Genomic DNA, 20,296 nt, shown 5'->3' with positions numbered 1-20,296 from the left:
TGATCTCAGGGTTGTGAGATTGAGCCCTGCCTAAGGCTCAGTTCACTGGGCATGCTTAAGATTCTCTCTCTACCTCTGCCCACCCCTACTCATGCTCTCTCCCACTCCCTCTCAAAAAAAAAAAAAAAAAAATGGAGAGAGATGAACTATGATTGATCTAAGTCAGTTATAAAATCTGATTCTCTGTGCCAGTTTTTGGTTTGATTGTGATCATGTAATCTGATTCTGGTCACTGGAGAAGTCAACCAGGTGAGGGTTCTGAGAAGCTTTCTTCTTTGATAAAAACAGATCCTGGGGCACCTGAGTGGCTCAGTGGGTTAAAGCCTCTGCCTTCGGCTCAGGTCATGATCCCAGGGTCCTGGGATCGAGCCCCGCGTCGGGCTCTTTGCTCAGTGGGAAGCCTGCTTCCTCCTCTCTCTGCCTGCCTCTCTGCCTACTTGTGATCTCTGTCTGTCAAATAGATAAATAAAAAAATCTTTAAAAAAAAACAAAACAAAACAAACAAAAAAAAAACAGATCCTGAGGAGAGGGGAGTCCTTTTCTGTTTGCCTTCGAAGATGGTAGACAAGGATGTGATGCTGGAGCCGCGCAGCCACTTTGTAACCAGGAGAAAGAAGGTGAGGGAATTTCAAAGACGCTAGCCCAAAGCTATGATTCCATTTTCTGCTGAGATAACCAGTTCTGGAATAGAACCTCCCACCATCACATCTTTTGTTATGTGAAATAATAAGCCCTTATTATTAGTGACATTTTAGTCAGATATTCTGTTATTGGCAGTCAATGCACCCTAACTAATACTTATAATATACAAAAAGTATAAGTGGAGTGACTGTAGCTAATACATAGCTAATACAATAGCTAATACAATAAAAATAAAATAAAATAAAAATTAGCTAATAGCTAATACAATATACAAAAAGTGTAAGTGGAGTGACTGTAGCTAATACATAGCAGGACCCAAATTCTACCTTCCTATCCTCTTCCTCACCTCCCTCACCTCTTATGGTCACAATTCCCATTGAATCCCTAGGCCCTCTCCAGATTCCATTTGTAAACAATTTGTATGGTGGAAATAGCTTGGGGATTTGGAAAATCACCTGGGTTTAAATCCCAAGTTTGCCACATTCTGGCTACGGTACATTTCTGCATTTCCATTTTCTATGATGTGGGCAGAGTAGGCCCCCTTATCCACAGGGATATGTTCTAAGACCCCCAGTGGATGCCTGCAACCATGGATAGTATCACATCATTTATACTGCTTTTTCTATACATACATCTCAATGATAAAGTTTAATTTATCAATTAGGCACAGTAAGAGATCAACAGTAATAACTAATGATAAAATAGTAAATTATAACAATATACTATAATAAAAGTGACGTGAATGTGGTCTCCCTCTCTCAAAGTAACTGTACTCCCCTATTCTTCTTGTGATAATGTGAGGATGGTAAGATGCCTACGTGATGAGATAAAAAAAAATGAGATAAATGACAGAGGCAAAAAGAATATGTGATGTACATTAGGCTACTATTGACCTTCTGATGATACCTCAGAGGGGGATCAAAATTCTGGACTGTTGTTGACTAGGGATTAGCATGGCTGAAACCGCAGAAAGCAAAACCACAGATAAGCGGGGGACTATTGTACTACCTGCTTCATGTAGCTGTGTGGGTCCCAAGTGAGGTAATGGATGGAAGTGCCTAGCACAGTGTCTGATTATTTTTAATTCTGTAATTCATAGTTCCCTTTAGCAGGCTGTGTTGCCATTAGGGATATTAGTGGCAAGGTAACAGCAACTGTTTGGGTAGACTGATACTAGTAGTGAGCACCCTCCACTAGGAGAGAAATGAAGGAGGAAGTCTTCAGGATGTCTTTGGAAGCTCAAGCATACCTGGACAGAGGTGCTGTAGTTGAGCTGGAAGAATCTTGGCGGGTTATCATTGACATCAACCACTTGGATAGCAATGTCTATGTCTTCATGCAGTGGGGGCCGCCCGCTGTCTGTGGCTCGGAGCCTCAGGGAATAGCTAGAAATCTATAGCAAGATGCCAGTGAAGAGTTAGCAGCAAAACCTCTCAGTTCTGCCCCATGACTCATCACTAATGTTTTCAGAAAAATAAGATGGAGACACTCCCCTATGCCTGCCTCTATTAGCCATCCATGCTATTTTAGTGTCCAGGTTTTGGAGTCAAGAAGAAATAAGTCTGATTTCCAGTTCCACCACTTACCAGCTGTGAGAACTTGGGAAGGTGACTAAACATCTGTGAGGATATCAGAACCCACCCCCTAGGATTATTTTAAGAACCAAATGGCATAATGTAATAAAGCACTTAGCAAAGTTCCTGGAACAGAGCAGGCGCTCAACAAATGATAATTTATTATAATGATCTAATGATTCCTGGTCAACACTAAGAAGCTAGCCTGGGCTCCTCCAGTGAAGGTTAAGGGTCACTTAGTCTCTCTCCTGCCTCTGGCCTCACAGGCCATAGAGACCACACAGAGAAAACAAGTGTGAGGCACTGAAGACAAGTCTGAAGAAATCAGCAAGGTGTGTTGACCACAGTTCATCATCTGAACCTGCACTGGGGCCATTTCTCTCCTCACATAAGCTCAGATTGGGCCCCTCCCACATGACTCACCTGTTCCCAATCCAGGGCCTTGGCCACCTGTAGCTCCCCCTTCTTGGGGTGGACCGCAAAGTGTCCGAGCTGGTTCCCTCCTACCAGGCTGTAGGTGATGGCACTATTTGCAGGTCCATCTTCATCAGTTGCTGACACCTGCAGCAGTGGGAGGGTAGTTGTGAATGTAGGGCAAGAGGGACCAGAAAGGAAAATTGCCCCTGGGAGTGTAAGGGGGCAGATATGTCCCTACGCCAATGACTGCTACTGGGCTGGCAGTCCCTGGACCACAGTCATCCCTACCAAAGGAATCTCTTCATTTTATATCCTAGTATAGATTTCAGCATGCCATGGTTCATTCATTTACTCCTTCACTCACACTGACGGGGTGCTAGGTCCTGAGCTCGGAAGTGAGGGATGTGCCAAAGTGAATATACCCACAGGAAATTTAATGTCTAATTTTATGGGTAATTCTAATTTGGGGCAAAGTATGATCAGCTTTATGACAGCACAGAGAACACAGGGATAAATTCTACCTGGGGAGATTAGAAAAGCATTCATGAGTCTCAGAAGGATAAAGAGGGCTTCTGGGAATGGAGCCATTCCAGGCATAAGCCCAGAATGTGTAAAAGTACAGAGGCTGTTTAGGGAAAGATACATCTTGTGTGGTTGGAGCATAGGATGCATGTCAGAGAGTGAAAGGAGATAAGACCAGAAAGCAGAATAAAGAGGGGTCATAGAGAATCTTGAATATGGGCATACAGAGTTTGGTTTCACTCTGTGTAGTAGGGGAGCATTTACATGTTTAAATGCAAAGAGGCGTTATTTGGTGCTCCTCCCCCTATACACACACTAATACTCCAGGCCCTTCCCAGACCTTGAAGCCTCTGGTGATTCTCTGGGGTCTCTCCTATGTCCCGATCTATCAGTACCTGATCTAGACCTTATCACACATAGCCCTGAGACCCTCTGTCATGAGAAACAGCTTGACCAAGTGGCTGCAAGTCAGAGTTAAATCTTAAGTGTATAAATTGATCAATTAACCCATCCTCATAGACATCAGGGTGGGGAGAATCCACCCAAGTCCATGCCCCCCCAAAGGGGAAAGTTACATGTCCTTACTGTGAGCACAACGTCACCCACGATGGCATTCTCTAAGACCCTCATGCTGTACAGATCCTGGGAGAATCTGGGTCGGTGTTCATTGACATCAGTGATGTTGACCACGATTGTGGTCATGTCACTGAGGGAGGAAGAGCCTTTCCGGCTGCATTCTATGGATAGGAAGAACTTGGAGCTTGTCTCAAAATCCAGGCTCTTGTTGACATACAGGATCCCTGAGGAAACAAGAGATGATGGGAGCAATGAAGCATTTGGGACTGCAAAGGCAGAGATCTGAGGGGTCTTGGGCCAAACCCAAGGAGAGGTACAGGTTTGGGAGACAGATCTCTTCTATCTCTTCCACAATCTCTTCCATTTTCTCCTCCACCATTTCCATCATCCATCTCCACCAAGTCCTCCATCATCTCCTTCCTCTCTTCCATCATCTACTCTATCATTTCCTCCATCATCGCCTCTTCCTCCTCTATCATATCCATCATCTCGTCCTTCATCTCCTCCATCATCTCATCTTTCATCTCTTAGTTCACTGTCTTTGTTTTGTTTCCTCATTACCTTCCCCACCCCTCCCCCTCCATCTCCTCTCATTTTCGTTATTGTCATTCTCGACAGCAGTGTTTCCCTCATTTATCTCTATTTCATTGAAATCTCATTTCAATCTGTAATGCTAAATCTTTCTCACATATATCAATAATAATTCTGTAGAGTAGGAACAACTATGGTTCCCATTTGCTAGGTGAGTCAACTGATGATCTCAAGTTCACCTGCCTAGTAAGTGACAGAACTTAGATTATAAAGTTTTGTAATACCCAAAATTGTTCAATGAACTGCTAGAGCATAGATTTATTTCTCTGAAATTTGGAAAAGGAGAAGGATTTATCATACTGTTTCTGGATAACCAAATATTTAATGGTAGAAAACGCTTCCTTATGAAAAAATTCTAGTTAGTAAATGAATGAGGAATGATAAAATCAGAAGATCGCCATTTTGCTGGCCCTAATGAAATAATTTACCTAGGAAATGATCATGTAAGGTTGCTAAAACCATTAGAAGGACAGCTGACGAAGAACTCTATAATGAATGGGTCAGGCTCATTGTCAATCTTAACCTCAGGAAAACCAAAATTAATTATATAATTAATTATTATATGCCTCCTAACAGTGCCAAGTACAGCCCAGCATCATCTATGAAGTACTATTGCCACAAAATTAAGCTTGAACCTGATCAAGGTCTTAAACCCAGGTGTCATTTATGAGAAATATAGGGGCTAGAGAGATATATGACATCAAAAAGATACAACTACTAGTCAATCCAAAATAGCAAAAATTCTGCCCAACACATGACCCAAGTTTCATTAGTTAGATGGTGGGGGAAATAGAGAGGGAGAGGAAAATGTTGGAGATTAAAAGAGACTTAAAATACTATCAACCAAATGCAATATGTATGCATGGGAGTGGTGGCAAAGGGCAAATGTGAAATCAAATGGGCACACGTTAACAATTACCGAAGCTGGGTGATGGGAATGTGGAGTTCATTACACTGTTCTCTCTATTTTTTATATTTTTAAAATCTCCATAGTACAACCATTCAAAAATACTGCTCAATGATAAGACAGCTGCTCTAGGAGGTAGAGAGTACCATTGCAAGGGTGCTGTGAGGGGGAATCTGACCTGGGCAGCCTCTGAGGCCCTTCCATGAGGTTCTGTGAGTCTGACTTAGACTCTTCTGTGGCTAGGAAGAAAGGAGAGACTGTTTCCTAGTTCTCTTCATGAGAATAAGGGGAGAGTTGGTGGGGGCGGGTATATTTGGGGACGGCTGTAGGAGGGAAGCAGGTAGCCCTGCCCTGGGAAGCTTATGTCCCATATTCCAGCAAGTGCTTGGTCACCCAAGGACAGAGAGTGGCCTCAGCCTCCGGGGGCTGGTCCTGAGCTGGGACCATGAAGCTACAAACTGCAGGAAGAGAGTGGGTTGTCAAGCATCCTGGGTGAGGACATGGAGGAATAAGGGGTGTCCCCACATAAGCTGGACCCAGAGTGGAAGAGGGACTTAGGACCTGGAGAGATGCAGAATGAAGAAAGAACCAAAGAAGTTTTGTCCTGGGAGGGTCTGTATGGAGCACACACACCCCATGTGTGAAGAAGACACTGTTCCCCAAGACCCTGTGTGTGCAGGTACATGTAGGGGGTGGGGCTGCCTCAGCACTGGCTCACCTGTGAGGGCATCCAGGCGGAACCTCCCCTGCTCGTTCCCACTGACCACACGGTAGCTGGTCTTCTCGGCACTGGGGCGAGTGAGGGTGCCCAGCCGCAGCACCTCTGTGCCAAGCTGGGCATCCTCGGGCACCTGCACACTATGCTCAGTGTTCAGGAACACCGGCAGATAGTCATCAAGGCCTACCACGGAGACAGTGACTGTGCCCAGAGTGGACAGTGGTATTGGGGTTCCCAGGTCAGAGGCACGGACAGTGAGCTCCAGTGCTTCCTGTGGCCTGACCCGTAGTGGCTTCTCCAGCCGAATCACACCCGTGGTGGCCTCAATGGAAAAATGGCCTTCAGCAGAGTCCGTCAGAGAGTAAACCACCTGGGCATTGGCACCTGTTGGGGAGACCAAGGGTACAGTTCATACTGAGAGACCCTCCTCTGGCCCCATCTGCAGCAAACTTTCTAGCCACAGGAAGGCCTGGTGCAGAGGGTCCCCATAGAGGCTAACATGCTCAGGCTGTGTTAAGAGTGAGAATCTTTCCCCTGGGGCAAATAATACATTACATATTAATAAAAATAATTACTGAAAAAAAAAGAGTGAGAATCTCTCAGTGGGAGATTCTTTACTGGGGGGAGGAGAGGTCCAAGTCTTCATAGAAAGGTTCTTGGGGGTGGGGCATCTGCAAACCTATAAAATTATCTGAAAATGTTTATGTGGAGATTAGAGTCCAAGGCCAGCTTATAAAGTGAAAATTGTGCAAGGTCAAAGCCATCTAGAGCAAGTTCCTTGGTTGTGATAGAACAATTCTATGTCTTGATGGCAGTGGTGGTTACACGACATTCTATGTGGGATAAGACTGAATAGAACTATACACACAAAGACATGTGCTCACATGCACACGTTCAAATGAGCGCGTATAAAAACCGGTGAAATCTGAGTAAGGCTTATAATCCAGTTACCAGGAATGTCCCAGTACCAATTTCCTACAACCGCTAAAATGCCACCATTGGGGGAAGCTGGAGGGGCGGGTACAGGGGCCTCTCAGTACTCTTGTCGCAACTTCCTATGAGTCTGTAATTATGTCAAAATAAAAAGTTAAGGAAACACACATACCCACGGAAAGTTCTTAGCAAATCAAAACACGCAGTGTTTCTTCACCTCTGGCTCAGAGCCTATTATGTTCTTTGGTTGTGTACTAGATGAAGCAGTAGGGGCCATTGTGTAGGAAGAACACCAGTACTGACTGCTCAGCCGTGAGATCCTCACCCAGTGGGAGGAGTGCGTGCCCTGAGCCTGAGGGTCTCACATCTCACATACACGTAGGGGCACACACCCTTTTGGTGGAATGGTGGCAGGAACTGCCTACTACAATAGTGGAATTTACATAAATTAAAAGCGCATACCATGCAGTTTCCCCATATATACATTTTTCTGAAGAGACCGTAATTTTTCTAGAGAGGGGGAGCTTCTGGTCAGGCCACATTTGGAATATCTGAGTGGAATATCTGGATTAGAATGATAACAGTTTTGGAGGGTTAATGGTAAACTGGTATGAGGCCACAGGATGTGCCCTGGAAAGAGGGCATGAGAAGCTGCATGTAATTGAAAAAATTAGGTCTCCTTCACCCAGAAAGGAAAGCTTGGGGCTGGAGCAGATAATCACCACCTCCCGGCCTTGGAAGGGCTCTCATGGGCAGAAGTCTAGGAGATGTGTGTGACTACAGAGGGCCAGACCAGGACTGATGGGTGCCAACTCAAAATAGGTAGCACTTGATAATTCTCTGATGTACCACAAAGGTTGGTAGGGAGCTGCTAGGAAGTGCGGGGGGAGAGGGGATACCATGGAATGTGAGTTGAGTAGCTGCCTAGGAACTAGGGAGATTCCTGTCCCTGAAAGTGTGCAAGTACTAACTAGTGAGCACTCTAGGGCCTTGTAGCCATTCGATGCCTCTATATTCCCCCCTCTTGAACCCCTACCTCCCTCCCAAAATCTCCCATCTCCTTCAATGCCAAGCTAAAACTCAAGAAAATTGGACATATGCACTGTATATAGACATAAATATATATACACATATATATGCACACACACAAAATGCTTCATGGCGGCAGAAATTATAATTGGTACAATATGGAACAAATAATTGTGCATGAATCTAATTTGCCTTGTAAATTCTAAAGAAAAGGAATTAACTCTAGTGCAAATAATGTCATTACAATGCAAATGTAAAATACTGAGAATGATTCCACTTTATTGTATAGAAAATGGATCAAGGAATTTAATAGGCTTAATAGACTTTGTGCCCAAAATTCCTTTCTTGTGGCAAATTAATTGGAGTTGAATAGTTCCAACTGGTGTATTTCAGATTGGATGTTTGCATTTAAAATGTTCTGAGTGTAAATGGCAGCATTGAAAGGGCTCCAGGCCTGAGAGCCAGTGAGAAACAATGAGGCTGAAAGGCCCTGTACAGGCCTCAAAACATTGCCCAAATCTTTTGTCACCTAGTGCTTAGGTATGCGGTTTGTGGGCAAACATTTTCCTCTTGTGAGTGTTCATGGACTCAGTAAGGAGGCAGAGTCCTTGCTACATCCCAGAGCAACACTCAGTCAAACCCTCACCCCAGGTGACCCTGTGAGTGAACAGCCTCCAATCCTCCTCCTCACCTTGGTCAGGATCCCGGGCCAACACCACAGCTACGGGAGTCTTAACCGTGGTGTTGTCGAAGACAGCCACAGCACAGTGGCTGGGGAAGAAATGGGGGGCGTTGTCATTCACATCCTCCACATGGAGGATCACATCTGCCTGGCATGATTGGCCACCTCCATCTGTCGCCTTGGCAACAAGGCTATACGTATCCTTCTTCTCTCGGTCCAGGGCTGTAAGGGTGGTCAGCTCCCCTGGACAGAGAAATGACAGCAGGTGAGCTTTCGCTGGGGCACATTACTCCAGCACTTGCCTTGTAGGTATCTATGCAAGATAACCAGAGGCACACAGGGTTTTGTCACTCCGTGACATAAAGGGGTCAGTCCTGCCTACAGTACAGTTAGGAAAGAAGTTCAGTCCCACACCTGTCTACCAACAAGCTACAAAGAGGCACGACATTTTTAAAGGGCAAGGAGGCAATTTCTGACGACACATAAAATGTGTTTATCCTTTGGTTCACAATTACATATCCAGTGGAATAGTCAACCCAAGGATAAAAACGTATGTATAAAGATATTCTCTCCAGCATTGTTTATGATAGCAGTGTACTGAAAATACTATGTATGTCTTTCAAAAAAGAACTGGCTGAATAGATCATGATTTAGCCATACAGTAAAATACTGTGCAGCCTAGAAGGAATTATAGAGTTTTATGTAATGCCTTGTTATTACCTCCAAGGTGTTGCTATATGAAAAAAAAAAGCAAGACACAAAATGGTATTCTAAAGTGCTTATCTTTGGGGGGGGGGATTGTTATATAGACTTTCCAATTTCTGCATAATATATGCCTACAGCATTTGAATTTTTATACAATGAGCATATATTATTTCCACATTGAGAAAAACCATCCAGCATTTTTTTTTTCAAGACCCCACCAATCATCCTGCAGCTGAACAAACAGCAGAGAGAGATTAGGTAACCTTCCTGGGGTGACTCAGCATGCCCATGCTGGAATGAAAAAGAACAATATTGTCTTCTATCTATCCAGACAGCTTCCTGGGACACTACTCACCTACCACCTCCCTGCTCAGGAATCTCCAAGCCATCCTTTGAACTACTGGTTCTAAGCCAAGTTTAGCAGCTAGTCCTCTGTGACCTGGGCCTTCTGTCCTGCCCGTCCCCACACTCTCCCCCATAGCATCAGGACAGGGATCTCACTGTGGGGTTGCTCTTCCAAAGGAAGCAGACCTCACCCTGTCTTCTCCACCAGACTCTCACAGCCCAACCTCTCCCAGGTATTGGTGGTCTACCCTACAGGGCTCTCTGCTTCCACCTCTCTGCTTCCACCTCTGTGCTTTGCCCTCTGACAATAATGGCAATGGCAACCATATCTACTGAGCTCTTATAACGTGCCAGACCTGCTCAGGACTTCTGTATACTTCATCTCTTGGGATTTTTACAATAATACATTGAGGTCTGCAACATACGCCTCTTGAGATCATGTCCTTGACCATGAAGCTCATCTGCCCAAATCCTCTCGTGGCTCTAAAGGAGGGATTTTCACCCCCATCCCCAACTTTGGCCTCTCTCCACCCCTCTGTACACAAGTTTCTTGTCTTCCATCATGACCTCAGATGTATGCACTCTTTCCTAAAATAAAGTTCTTGTATAAATTATCCTTCTGCCTTGAGCGTCCATCCCTACCACTCCCTTAAGTCTGCTCCCAAGCACCCCTCCTCACTCCTGTCAAACCTCCCCTTAGCATCCTGCATTTTTTTCTTAACTCGGCACATTTCAAACTACTGATTCAATAACTGCCTTTCCCACAAGACCCAGATCTTATCTGTCCGTTGATTATGTCCCCACCATCTAGTGCAATGCTTGGCACATGCTGCCAATATGTTTGCTGAGTGAGTAGATGGATGGGTGGATGGATGGATGGGTGGATGGATGGATGGGTGGATGGACGGATAGGTGGATGGATAGGTGAATTTCTGTTTCTTCTCTAAGGAACCTAGCATGGTATTGGGCACTGATATTAAATAAGTTCTTAGTTTGATCCTACAGCTCAGGAAACCCACCTGTATGAGGATCCAGCTTAAATTCATCTGCCCCAGGACCATGCAGAGAATATGTGATCTGAGCATTGGTATCAGAATCCAAGTCTGTTGCAGAAACTTTCAAAATGAAGTGTCCTGGAGATATATCTTCACTGATTTTGCCAGTATAGAGAAGCTGGAAATGGAAGAAAAAGAAGAGGGAGATTATGGAAGATACACCTAGATCGAGAGAGAGGCAGAGTGACAGGGGAGACAGAAGCCTGAGAGAGATCAGAAAGCAAGATGGGGAAGAGGGAAAGAGAGAATCAGGGCAGGGGTGAAACAAAGAGAATAAGTTGGAAAATGCAAGGAAATGGAGATTAAAAACAAGAAGCAGGATGACAAGAGGACTAGTCAGAAAAGACAGAATGAGTGAGAATTCCACCAATGAAAACCCACAGTTGGAGCTAGAAGGACCTGCTACCACCTACTCCACAGGAGCCCTTCGAGACTTCTGGATGAGGTTGAGATGGGCCTGATTTGAGGCATTCTGGAAGGTGTCAGGTCAAGCTACTCACTCCAGGCCAAGCATTCTCGTCTCTGTGGTAAGGCCATGCTGTCATGCTCACCCCCGTCCACACCGCAAGACAGACTCTTGGCCGTTTGAATGAGGTGTGGACCCCCATGGCCCTCAGGGCCTGTCCCACCCTCCCTCCACTGTAGGTGCCTTCATAGCAGGTGATGTGGCACAGGGGAGAGGCTGGAGCTCCCTGGAAGCCCAGTGTTTCTATAGCTGCTGTCTCTGGGGACAGGCTCCAAGCAAACTGGTTTCCCCCACTGCAGGGTGTAGGTGAACATGAACCTCTGTAAGTGCTCTGGATGGAGGCTTTGGGCCTGAGTGGGCTGTGGAGATGGGCCTGAGTGGGCTGTAGAGATGGACTCCGCAAGCCTCCTTTCCCTGGCTCTAGTGATGCTGTTGACCACCTGTGGGAAGGCCAGGGTGGGCTTGATCCTGGCCTCCTCCAGCATGGGGAGGATGCAGGCTGGTTGTAAGGCTGTCTAAGGGAAAGAGGAAGAAAGTGTGGCCACCATCCTCCCCAAAAGGGCTGCCCTTCTGAGACCACCCAGAAGGTGGTCATCTTGGATCCTGCAAAGGCATTTTCCATGCATCCTGATAACATAGGTTCTCTTTTTCTACTGATTTTATGTGGTTAGAGTGTAAAAGACAGAGGAAGAAAAGGTGATGGGACATGTGTATTTTTTTTGTTACAAGGTCTGCATTACACGTGTGCAAATAAGTGAAGTATATATATGCAAATACATGTGTAAGTATGTTTGTGGGAATTACATACATATATTTCCATGTATGGCTGGGTATACAGATGGATGAATGTTGTGGGTCTATAAGTATATGCTTATGTATCTAGTTGTATATATTTATAGGTATTTGCATGTATATATAGAGTTGTAGATGATCCTTTGTGTATGGGTATATGGGTGAGTATCTGTAAATTTGCATTTATGTATATATACTAAATGGCTAGATTTTTTAAATGTAAATTTGAATTATTATAACTTAAAATGTTATAAAAGTAAAATGTTAATAGTTTAACTTTATCTGAAAACTTTGAGGTAATGCAAATCCCCCAAAGTTAAAAACTATCTACTGTATTTTAAAAAATATGTTTAAACACAAAGCTGTAGGACAATGCTCATTTATGTCCTCTAAGAACACAGTTCCTTCCCTAACACACACAGACACACACTACCACCACCATTCAACATTTGTTTTCACAGGAAATTTAGGGTTGAATTAAATGAAGTCCTCAGCAAAAATGTAACTGTCCGGTCTGCATGTTTGTGTATACATATAACCTCAAGGAGGGCATCTGTGGTGGTCTCTATCACCCATGTAGATGTGGGGATATGCATAATATGGGCATGGGGGCAGTGTGAGGTGTCTCTGAGGACAGTTATCCTTGGATGTATTTGATAATGAGCCCAAGCTGAGTGGTGGAGGGATTTTCCCACTGGGCACAGCAGACTGTTTGGAGAATGAAGAAGTTACTTTTCTGGGGGCACCTGGGTGGCTCAGTGGGTTAAAGCCTCTGCCTTCGGCTCAGGTCATGATCCCAGGGCCCTGGGATCGAGCCCTGTGTCGGGCTCTCTGCTCAGTGGGGGGAGCCTGCTTCCTCCTCTCTATCTCTGTCTGCCTCTCTGTCTACTTGTAATCTCTGTCTGTCAAGTAAATAGATAAAATCTTTTTTAAAAAAAGTTATTTTTCTGGATATACTTTGCGGAGAGTGACTTTTGACGGGAGTGTAGGGGTACAAGTATGAACCAAAAGTTCTAAAGAGCTTGGTGACATCCCTTTGCTGGGGAGGAAGGGATGGAATTACCCAGAATGCACCCTGCCTAGGACACTAGTCTGAGGCTAGCTGAGGAGAAGCAAGGACTGATCAGTGATGCCCAGCCTCAGAGATAGTCCCCTGAGTCTTCCTCCTTCCTTTTGGCCTTCACTCCAGCTTCTTTGCCTCTAATGCCACCTCACCCTCACAAGGCTCTCACCTGTGAGCATTGTGGGCTGTTATCATTGATGTCCAGGACGAAGATCTCTACAAGGACTGAAGCCTGGAACTTGCCATCAGAAGCTGTGATTCTGAGCAAGTACTTGGCAGTGTGTTCACGGTCCAGGGTCTTCCTTGAGAAAATCCTCCATTCATCTCCAGCTTGGCTGATGCCAAACTGGCCCAAGGGATCTCCCTCTAAAAAGATGGACAGAGCTTCCAGAAGTCAAGGAATAGGAATGTACCAGGCTTTGTGCCTTAGGTGGCTGCCCACATGACAATTTTTTTTAGGATTTCTAGGAAAGACAAAAATTTCCTCCCTTAACTAGAGACCCACAGTTCTATATTGAGTCAGTTATTTGGTGTTACAGAGGTTCTTCTGACTTCAAAGGCCTCCTATTAAGTGGAATTATCACTGTGAGAAGCACCACTCTAAAATATGTAGCTGAGGTACAGGTTTCTTATTTTTTTGTGCTTTGGGAAGACTGTGGGAAGTTAAAAAAGAAGCATATTTCAATTTTATACAAAGCCTTCTTATATCTAGTATCTGTTCAACAGTAGAGGAATGGGAAGTGATCAACAACACTAAGCTCTCTGAGGTTTTATTTTACCAATGAGGACACCGACTAAGTGGAGGTTCCCATGGATCACTGGGTTTGCTTCTGAGTCATCTTTCCTTGACCCCAATCACTGATAGAGGAGATGGATTTATGAGATTCCAAGATTCCAGAGTTCTAAGACTCAACTATTCTAAGAATTGATGATCTACTGACATTTATTCTATTACTCAGAGATGTTAAGACTTTGTGTTTTTCATAGTCTGATATTATAAGATTCTATTTCCCTAAATTTCCATATTTCTAATGACACTGTTCCAGGATCTGTTTCTATAAGAGTCTCTGAATCTTGGTTGGAACTTTAGGTTCTTAATTTCTGGTCAGAGAGATGTGATAGCAGATGGAGCCACGTCTATAGGGATGGGATGACATGGCACCCAGGATAGGGGGAAAGGGACGCTGAGAAGTAAAGAAACTCCTAGGATTCATGGGTGCCTGCCCCCGGCTCAGGTCATGATCCCACCTGGGATCAAGTCTGGCATTGGGCTACCTGCTCAGTGGGAGCCTGCTTCTCTCTCTGCCCCAGCTTATGCTCTCTCTGTCTCTCTTTCTCTCTTTCTCTCTCTCTCTGACAAATAAATAAATAAAATCTTTTTAAAAAGAGAGAAAGAGAGAGAGAAGTAAAGAAAGTCTTTTTTGGCCACTGGCTAGCTGGTTCAACCACTGGACAGAGGCTGGGGTAATTTAGGTTTGCAGTAGGTATCCACTGGGGAAAATAGTTTACAGGGTGTGGTTTTAATCACAGACCTGACTCAAGCTTGGAGTGTGACCTTGGTTGAGTTTCTGCCCCTATCTGTGTGTGAAATGAAGGAATGAGCTGGAATCATATCTATGGAAGGGTTTTTACTCTAACACTTAAGTCTTGTGATTGACTTAAGGAGTGTTTCTAGTATCCACAACTTGCTCTAGGTGGAATACACTCCACAAGGATGTCAACTGACAGAGTTTTCATGGATCACACCGTTACTGATGTCTTCTCCATCCCCTAGAAACTGAGACCATTTACAGTATCTCCCTTCTATTCTGTCTACTCTGCCTAAAGAAATAAGAAATTCTCTCTACAAAACACTTTCCAATTTATAGGAGGCTCTCAAGACCTTTTTCAAGTTAGACCTTCAAGCATCCTCGTAAGGTGAATGAGAACAGGCATGCAAAGTCTATAGATGAAGCAACCGAGGTCCTGGAAGGTTAACTGATCTATGCAAGGTCACATCGCTAATAGGTGGCAGAGCCAGGACTTGAATCCATGTCTTAGGGCACCTCCTACTATACTTTTTTCAATGTACTCCAGTGCTTCCATTCCAAGACAGTTATCCTTACCTGTGATATAGCAGGTGACCTGTCTGTTCTGCTCAGAGATATCAGCATCCAAGGTTTTAAGAGTGACCACAAGTTCACCAGGTTCATTGTTCTCAACCACAGATCCTCTGTAGTCTTCAGAAGCAAATTGGGGAGCGTTGTCATTCTCATCTGTAATGGAGACTTCAACAAGAACCTGAGAAGATAGCTGGATGGTCCTTCCATGGTCATAGGCCACCACATAAAAACGGTAGTTCTGGTGGGTCTCACAGTCAAGTTCCTGGAGTGTGGTGATCCAGCCAGTCTCACTGTCAATGGCAAAGAGCTCATGGATATTGCTACCAGGGTCCACTGGCAGCCTGTAGCTCACCTGGCCATCACTGCCAGTGTCCTCGTCATTGGCAGTCACTTGAATGACTGAGGTCCCCACTGGCATATTCTCAGTGAGAACAGCCTTATAGGGATCAGCCTCAAATATAGGCCTATTATCATTGACATCTTTCACTTGGATATTGACAGAGACCAGGGAAACCAAGTGAGTATCATTATGGGGACAATGTGCCATTAAATCAATCTGGTACCATTTGGTGGACTCATAGTCCATGGCCTTTCTCACCTTTAGAACTCCTGTTTTTCGGTCCAAGGAGAAGACACCATCCTTGTTGCTTTCTGGTGTAGTGCCCTGCACTAGACTATAGATGACTGGATCTTGAGCAGCCACTGCTTTAACAGAACCAATTTCAGACCCTTCTGGAAGATCTTCAGATGCAGAGAAAGTATACAGAGGTTCAGAAAATTTGGGCAAGAATACTTCATTAGGAACCACCTGAAGTCGTAGCAGGACCAGGGAGTTCCAGTGAGGAGGGCCCCCATCTTGGGCTTTGATTTTTAAGTCAAAGGCTCGATTTTCCAATCCCACCAAGCTCTCCTTCACCTTGACAACACCAGTAGTTGGGTTGACTTCAATGACTTCTTCATCCAAGTCCTCCATTGAGTCCACTGAGTAGGTGACATCTGCATTCTGACCCTCATCTGCATCGTAGGCCAACACCTGAATAACTGGGGAATCTTTACTGACATTGGACTGAATGGACACTGTGTACTCAGATGCTTTAAATTGTGGAGGGTTGTCATTTTCATCTGTCAGGATGATCTTTACAGTGCAGAAGGCCACTCTTCCTCCTCCATCCTGAGCCATGACTTTAATAGCAATAACTCTTTCTGTTGAATTTTCCCGATCCAGTTTCTGCAGAGTGGTGATCTGGCCATTGGGGTTTATGGAAAACTTCTCACCTGCTAGTTTATTGATGATGGTATAATCTACAGTACCATAGGGACCACTATCTTTATCTATGGCTAGCAACTCAATCACCTTTGTTCCCACCTTTGCATTCTCTGCTAATTCTGCCTCATAAACATGCTGCTGGAACTCTGGGCTGTACTTGTTGGCATTTGTAGTGTTGATATACACTGGCACAGTTGCCTGAAAGACCCCATCAGAAGCACCTACCCTCAAATTGTAAGAAGAGTCCAGGTTCTTTTTGCAAAGGTTAAACATAGAAATTATTCCTGATGAGCTGTTAATGGAGAAATGCCTGTCCTGATTGCCAGAAAGAATCAGGTACTCCAGATGGGAGGTGTCCCTGCTGTCAGGGTCAAGAGCTTGAACTTTAAGAACCAAGTGTCCACAGGTTGCCAGCTCACTGACATTGGCTTCATACTGAGGTTGCCTGAATTCTGGGGGGTTATCATTGATGTCAGATACATTAACAACCACAAGAGTTTCACCAGTGAGTGGGGGGTCTCCTCTATCCATGGCCCTGACCTTCACATGAAAGTGTTGTTGAGTTTCATAATCCAGCTCTTGAACTGTGGACATCTCCCCTGTGCTCCCGTTGATCTGGAAGAATTTGGAAATATCTGAACCATCCTCTACAATCTGATAGGAAACATCACGGTTCTTCCCTGAATCCTGGTCAGAAGCCAACAGTTGGATCACAGGAGTCTGAGCAGGCAAGCCTTCTGAGATTGAAGTAGTGTAGACCAATTGAGAAAAAGTGGGAGGATTATCATTGATGTCCTCCACCAGAACTTCCACCGTGGCCTCAGAAAATGACCCCAAAGCTGTGTCTGTGGCTCTGACTGTGAACACATGTTTGGTCTTAGACTCATAGTCCAAAGGGCCTGTTACTGTTAGAACTCCAGTCTTAAAGTCAGTGGTAAAGAGCATCAGGGGCTCTTCCTCCACAATGTTGTAAATGAGTCGGAGTCCCTCTGGACTTCGGGCCTGGGTGTGGAGAATTGGCGTATAGAGTGTGATATTTTCAGGCACTCTCACTTTGTAGTAAGGGCTCTGAAACAGTGGGTTGGATTTATTTCTCACAGTGACAAGTACCTCTTCCTCAGTCTGGAGGGATGGGGTTCCTCCATCCCGAGCAATGACTTTGAGGTGATACTTATTTAAAGCTTGATAGTCAAAGGGTTTCTTCAGTGATATGTCCCCAAGATAAGGGTCTATTCGAAAATATGTGTAGTCTTCTGCAAATGCATATGTTACAGCACCATTTACCCCCAAGTCCTGGTCAGTGGCAGACACCTGAAAGAGGACATCCCCTGGCTCTGTGCCATCTTGGATAATTGTGTAGTAGGGCAGGTGCTTAAATTGAGGGGGATTGTCATTGACATCCTCAACAGAGACTCTGACCAGAGCCTGAGCCACCCGCTGAGGGGTCCGATTGTCCCTCAATTCCACTGCCACCTCATAAGTGTCCTGCTCTTCTCTGTCAAACACCATACCTCTTGTCTGCAACACACCTGCTGATTTGACCATATGAAACATATCTGTGCCATTCAACAGGAAGTAGGAAAGAGTGTCATTCAAGTGATTGCCCTGGGCGCCAAGAATCACCACTGCCTTTCTATCCTGTAAATTCTCCTTCACTGTTGCCCTATAGACAATCTGATCAAACTGTAAACTTGTGTTAGGGGCTTGTGTCAAAAAAATTTTTACAAGTGCAGTATCTTGATACAGGCCATCAGAAGCCCTGATAGTGAGCTCCCTAGAGACCCCCAGGAAAGCAGGATTCAGTACAGATATACGACCTGTGATGGAATGGATGGCAACAGCTTCATCAGCATTGCCAGTTTTGATACTATAATTGACTTCTGAGTCATCATCGCTGGCCCGCACGATGAGGAGCTCCATACCCCGATGGATGGGCTTCACTACTGCTACTTCATATACATGGTCTGAGAACCTGGGAGGAGAATCATTTACATCTCTGACATTGATGATAACCTGGACAGGCCTGGATGCAAATAAGATAGGGTTTCCTTGGTCATGGACGTAGACGCTGAATTGGAAAGAAGGCATGCTCTCATAATCCATCTCTGATATGATGATTAGGGTTCCCATGCTGGGATCAATTTTGAAAAACTTCAAAGCCTCTGGATCCAAAATTTCATAGACCAACAAGGAATTAGCTTCTTCGTCACTGTCAGAAGCATGAATCACAAGGGGATTGTTGTTTTCATCCATGATCATGCTGTACAGAGGAGCTGCTTCACTAACTTGGCCCACAAAAATGGACTTGAAGAATATGGGAGCATTGTCATTTTCATCAATGATGTAAACAAGAGCCATGACATCAGTAAATGCACCTGCCATATTGCTGCCTCGGATTTTCAGCTGGTAAGATGAAATTTTCTCATGGTCCAGTTTCTTGTGGGTGGAAATGAGGCCAGAATATGAGTTCATGGAGAATACACCATCCTTGTTTCCCTCTCTTAATTCATAGGTAACTTCTGAGGAGCTTGTGGCTGACACAAGGAGGATTGGGGAACCAACAGGGATTGATTCGGGGATCTCTACGAAGTACTCAGCTTTGGAGAAGATGGGGGCACTGCTCTCTGAGGGGTAGACATTAATGATCACCGTAGCCAGGTCATGCCACTGTGGGGAGCCTTGATCTTCTGCCTTGACTGTCAGACTATACCGGGCATGATTTGCCTGATCAAGTTTCTGGGCCAGAGTGATGGTGCCTAGCAGGGCATCAATGTTGAAGAAACCCTCGCTGTTCCCTGAAACAAAAGACAAGACAAACTGAAATTTGCCACATGTTCAAGATATACTTTCTAGATCAGTAAAAAGGCTATCACACAAAACTTGGACAGGACAAACATCTACATCCCTTGTTACCGTGGACCTAGTTATGATGTAGTTTATAGGGAAGGTACCTACTTTATAAAATACCTTACATGGGATACATAGTAGGTACTCCGTAAATGGCAATTTAAATGATCACTCAGTTTTGGGGTCACAACTTAAGCTGTGAACCAGAGCTGCAGAAGATCTTGAAAGCAAAAAAAGGAAATGTATGCTTTGTAGGAAAAGCACACTCCACTCTATTTCAGTTGTGGCTTTATAGAAGAGAATTAAAACACTACTCTGTCTGTTCCCCATATAGTCTATAGTGGGAAGATCCTTCCATATCAGGCTTTGGGGTTGAGTGGCACAGAGTTGAGTGGGGAGGGACTGGATAGAACACCCAGACCTTGAGGCTCCTGATCAAATGCCCTTTCTACCGCTTCCAGATTTCCTAAACTTCAGGCATTCTCACATTGCCTTTACAATTTTTTCAATACCCAGTCCCTACCTTTACTCTTTTGAATTATTATTGAATGGATATTTTCCTTTAAATTGATTCATTGTCTTAAATTTAAAGTATTTTAACAGGCAACTTTTGTATCGCTGCTTTAAAAAAGAAAATCATTATTGCTTGCCATAAACCAGAGGTTACTACAGAAACAAGACAGTGGGAAAATATCTTATTAAAATCTGGATAAAATTTATTGCTTGCTAAAGGATGTGAGCCTGAGACCTACCTCTTTCTATGGTAAAAACAAAGAGTAGAAAGTGTTAGAGAAGAATTAAAGAGATTCTAGGACCCAGGGAAAGCTTTGTCTTTGACTAATCAGGAAACCCAAATGAGAATAAAAGAGGAGTACTTTCTCCACATCTGGTAGCCTATTTTTTGTAGCCCTTTTAAAATTTAATATTTATTTTGATGAATGCATAATAACATTTCAAATTTAAGTTTCAAGGAAAATTATAGTTATACAATATTATATGATTCATAAAAAATAATGTTGAAAATTAATTGTATTTCCCTTAAAAAAAAGTGTCTCAAAGTTAT

At 44.3% G+C, this 20,296-nt stretch overlaps 1 protein-coding gene across 1 annotated transcript in view; it reads right to left on the bottom strand.

The window, feature by feature from the left end:
- Nucleotides 1-20,296, bottom strand: part of LOC111141105 (FAT atypical cadherin 2) — a 58,052-nt gene that overhangs the window by 18,910 nt on the left and 18,846 nt on the right. The window contains exons 9-16 of the mRNA XM_022493437.1: nucleotides 15,123-19,181; nucleotides 13,187-13,383; nucleotides 10,661-10,814; nucleotides 8,601-8,834; nucleotides 5,948-6,331; nucleotides 3,741-3,955; nucleotides 2,640-2,777; nucleotides 1,892-2,035 (exon numbers count right to left, since the gene is read on the bottom strand). Coding sequence (XP_022349145.1) covers nucleotides 1,892-2,035; nucleotides 2,640-2,777; nucleotides 3,741-3,955; nucleotides 5,948-6,331; nucleotides 8,601-8,834; nucleotides 10,661-10,814; nucleotides 13,187-13,383; nucleotides 15,123-19,181 — 5,525 coding nt within the window. The remainder of the gene's footprint in view (nucleotides 1-1,891; nucleotides 2,036-2,639; nucleotides 2,778-3,740; nucleotides 3,956-5,947; nucleotides 6,332-8,600; nucleotides 8,835-10,660; nucleotides 10,815-13,186; nucleotides 13,384-15,122; nucleotides 19,182-20,296) is intronic.

This window comes from Enhydra lutris, unplaced genomic scaffold (genome assembly GCF_002288905.1).
Source record: "Enhydra lutris kenyoni isolate GAN:26980312 unplaced genomic scaffold, ASM228890v2 scaffoldscaffold5, whole genome shotgun sequence".
NCBI classification, from domain to species: Eukaryota; Metazoa; Chordata; class Mammalia; order Carnivora; family Mustelidae; genus Enhydra; species Enhydra lutris.
This window is presented reverse-complemented; position numbering and strand designations above follow the sequence as displayed.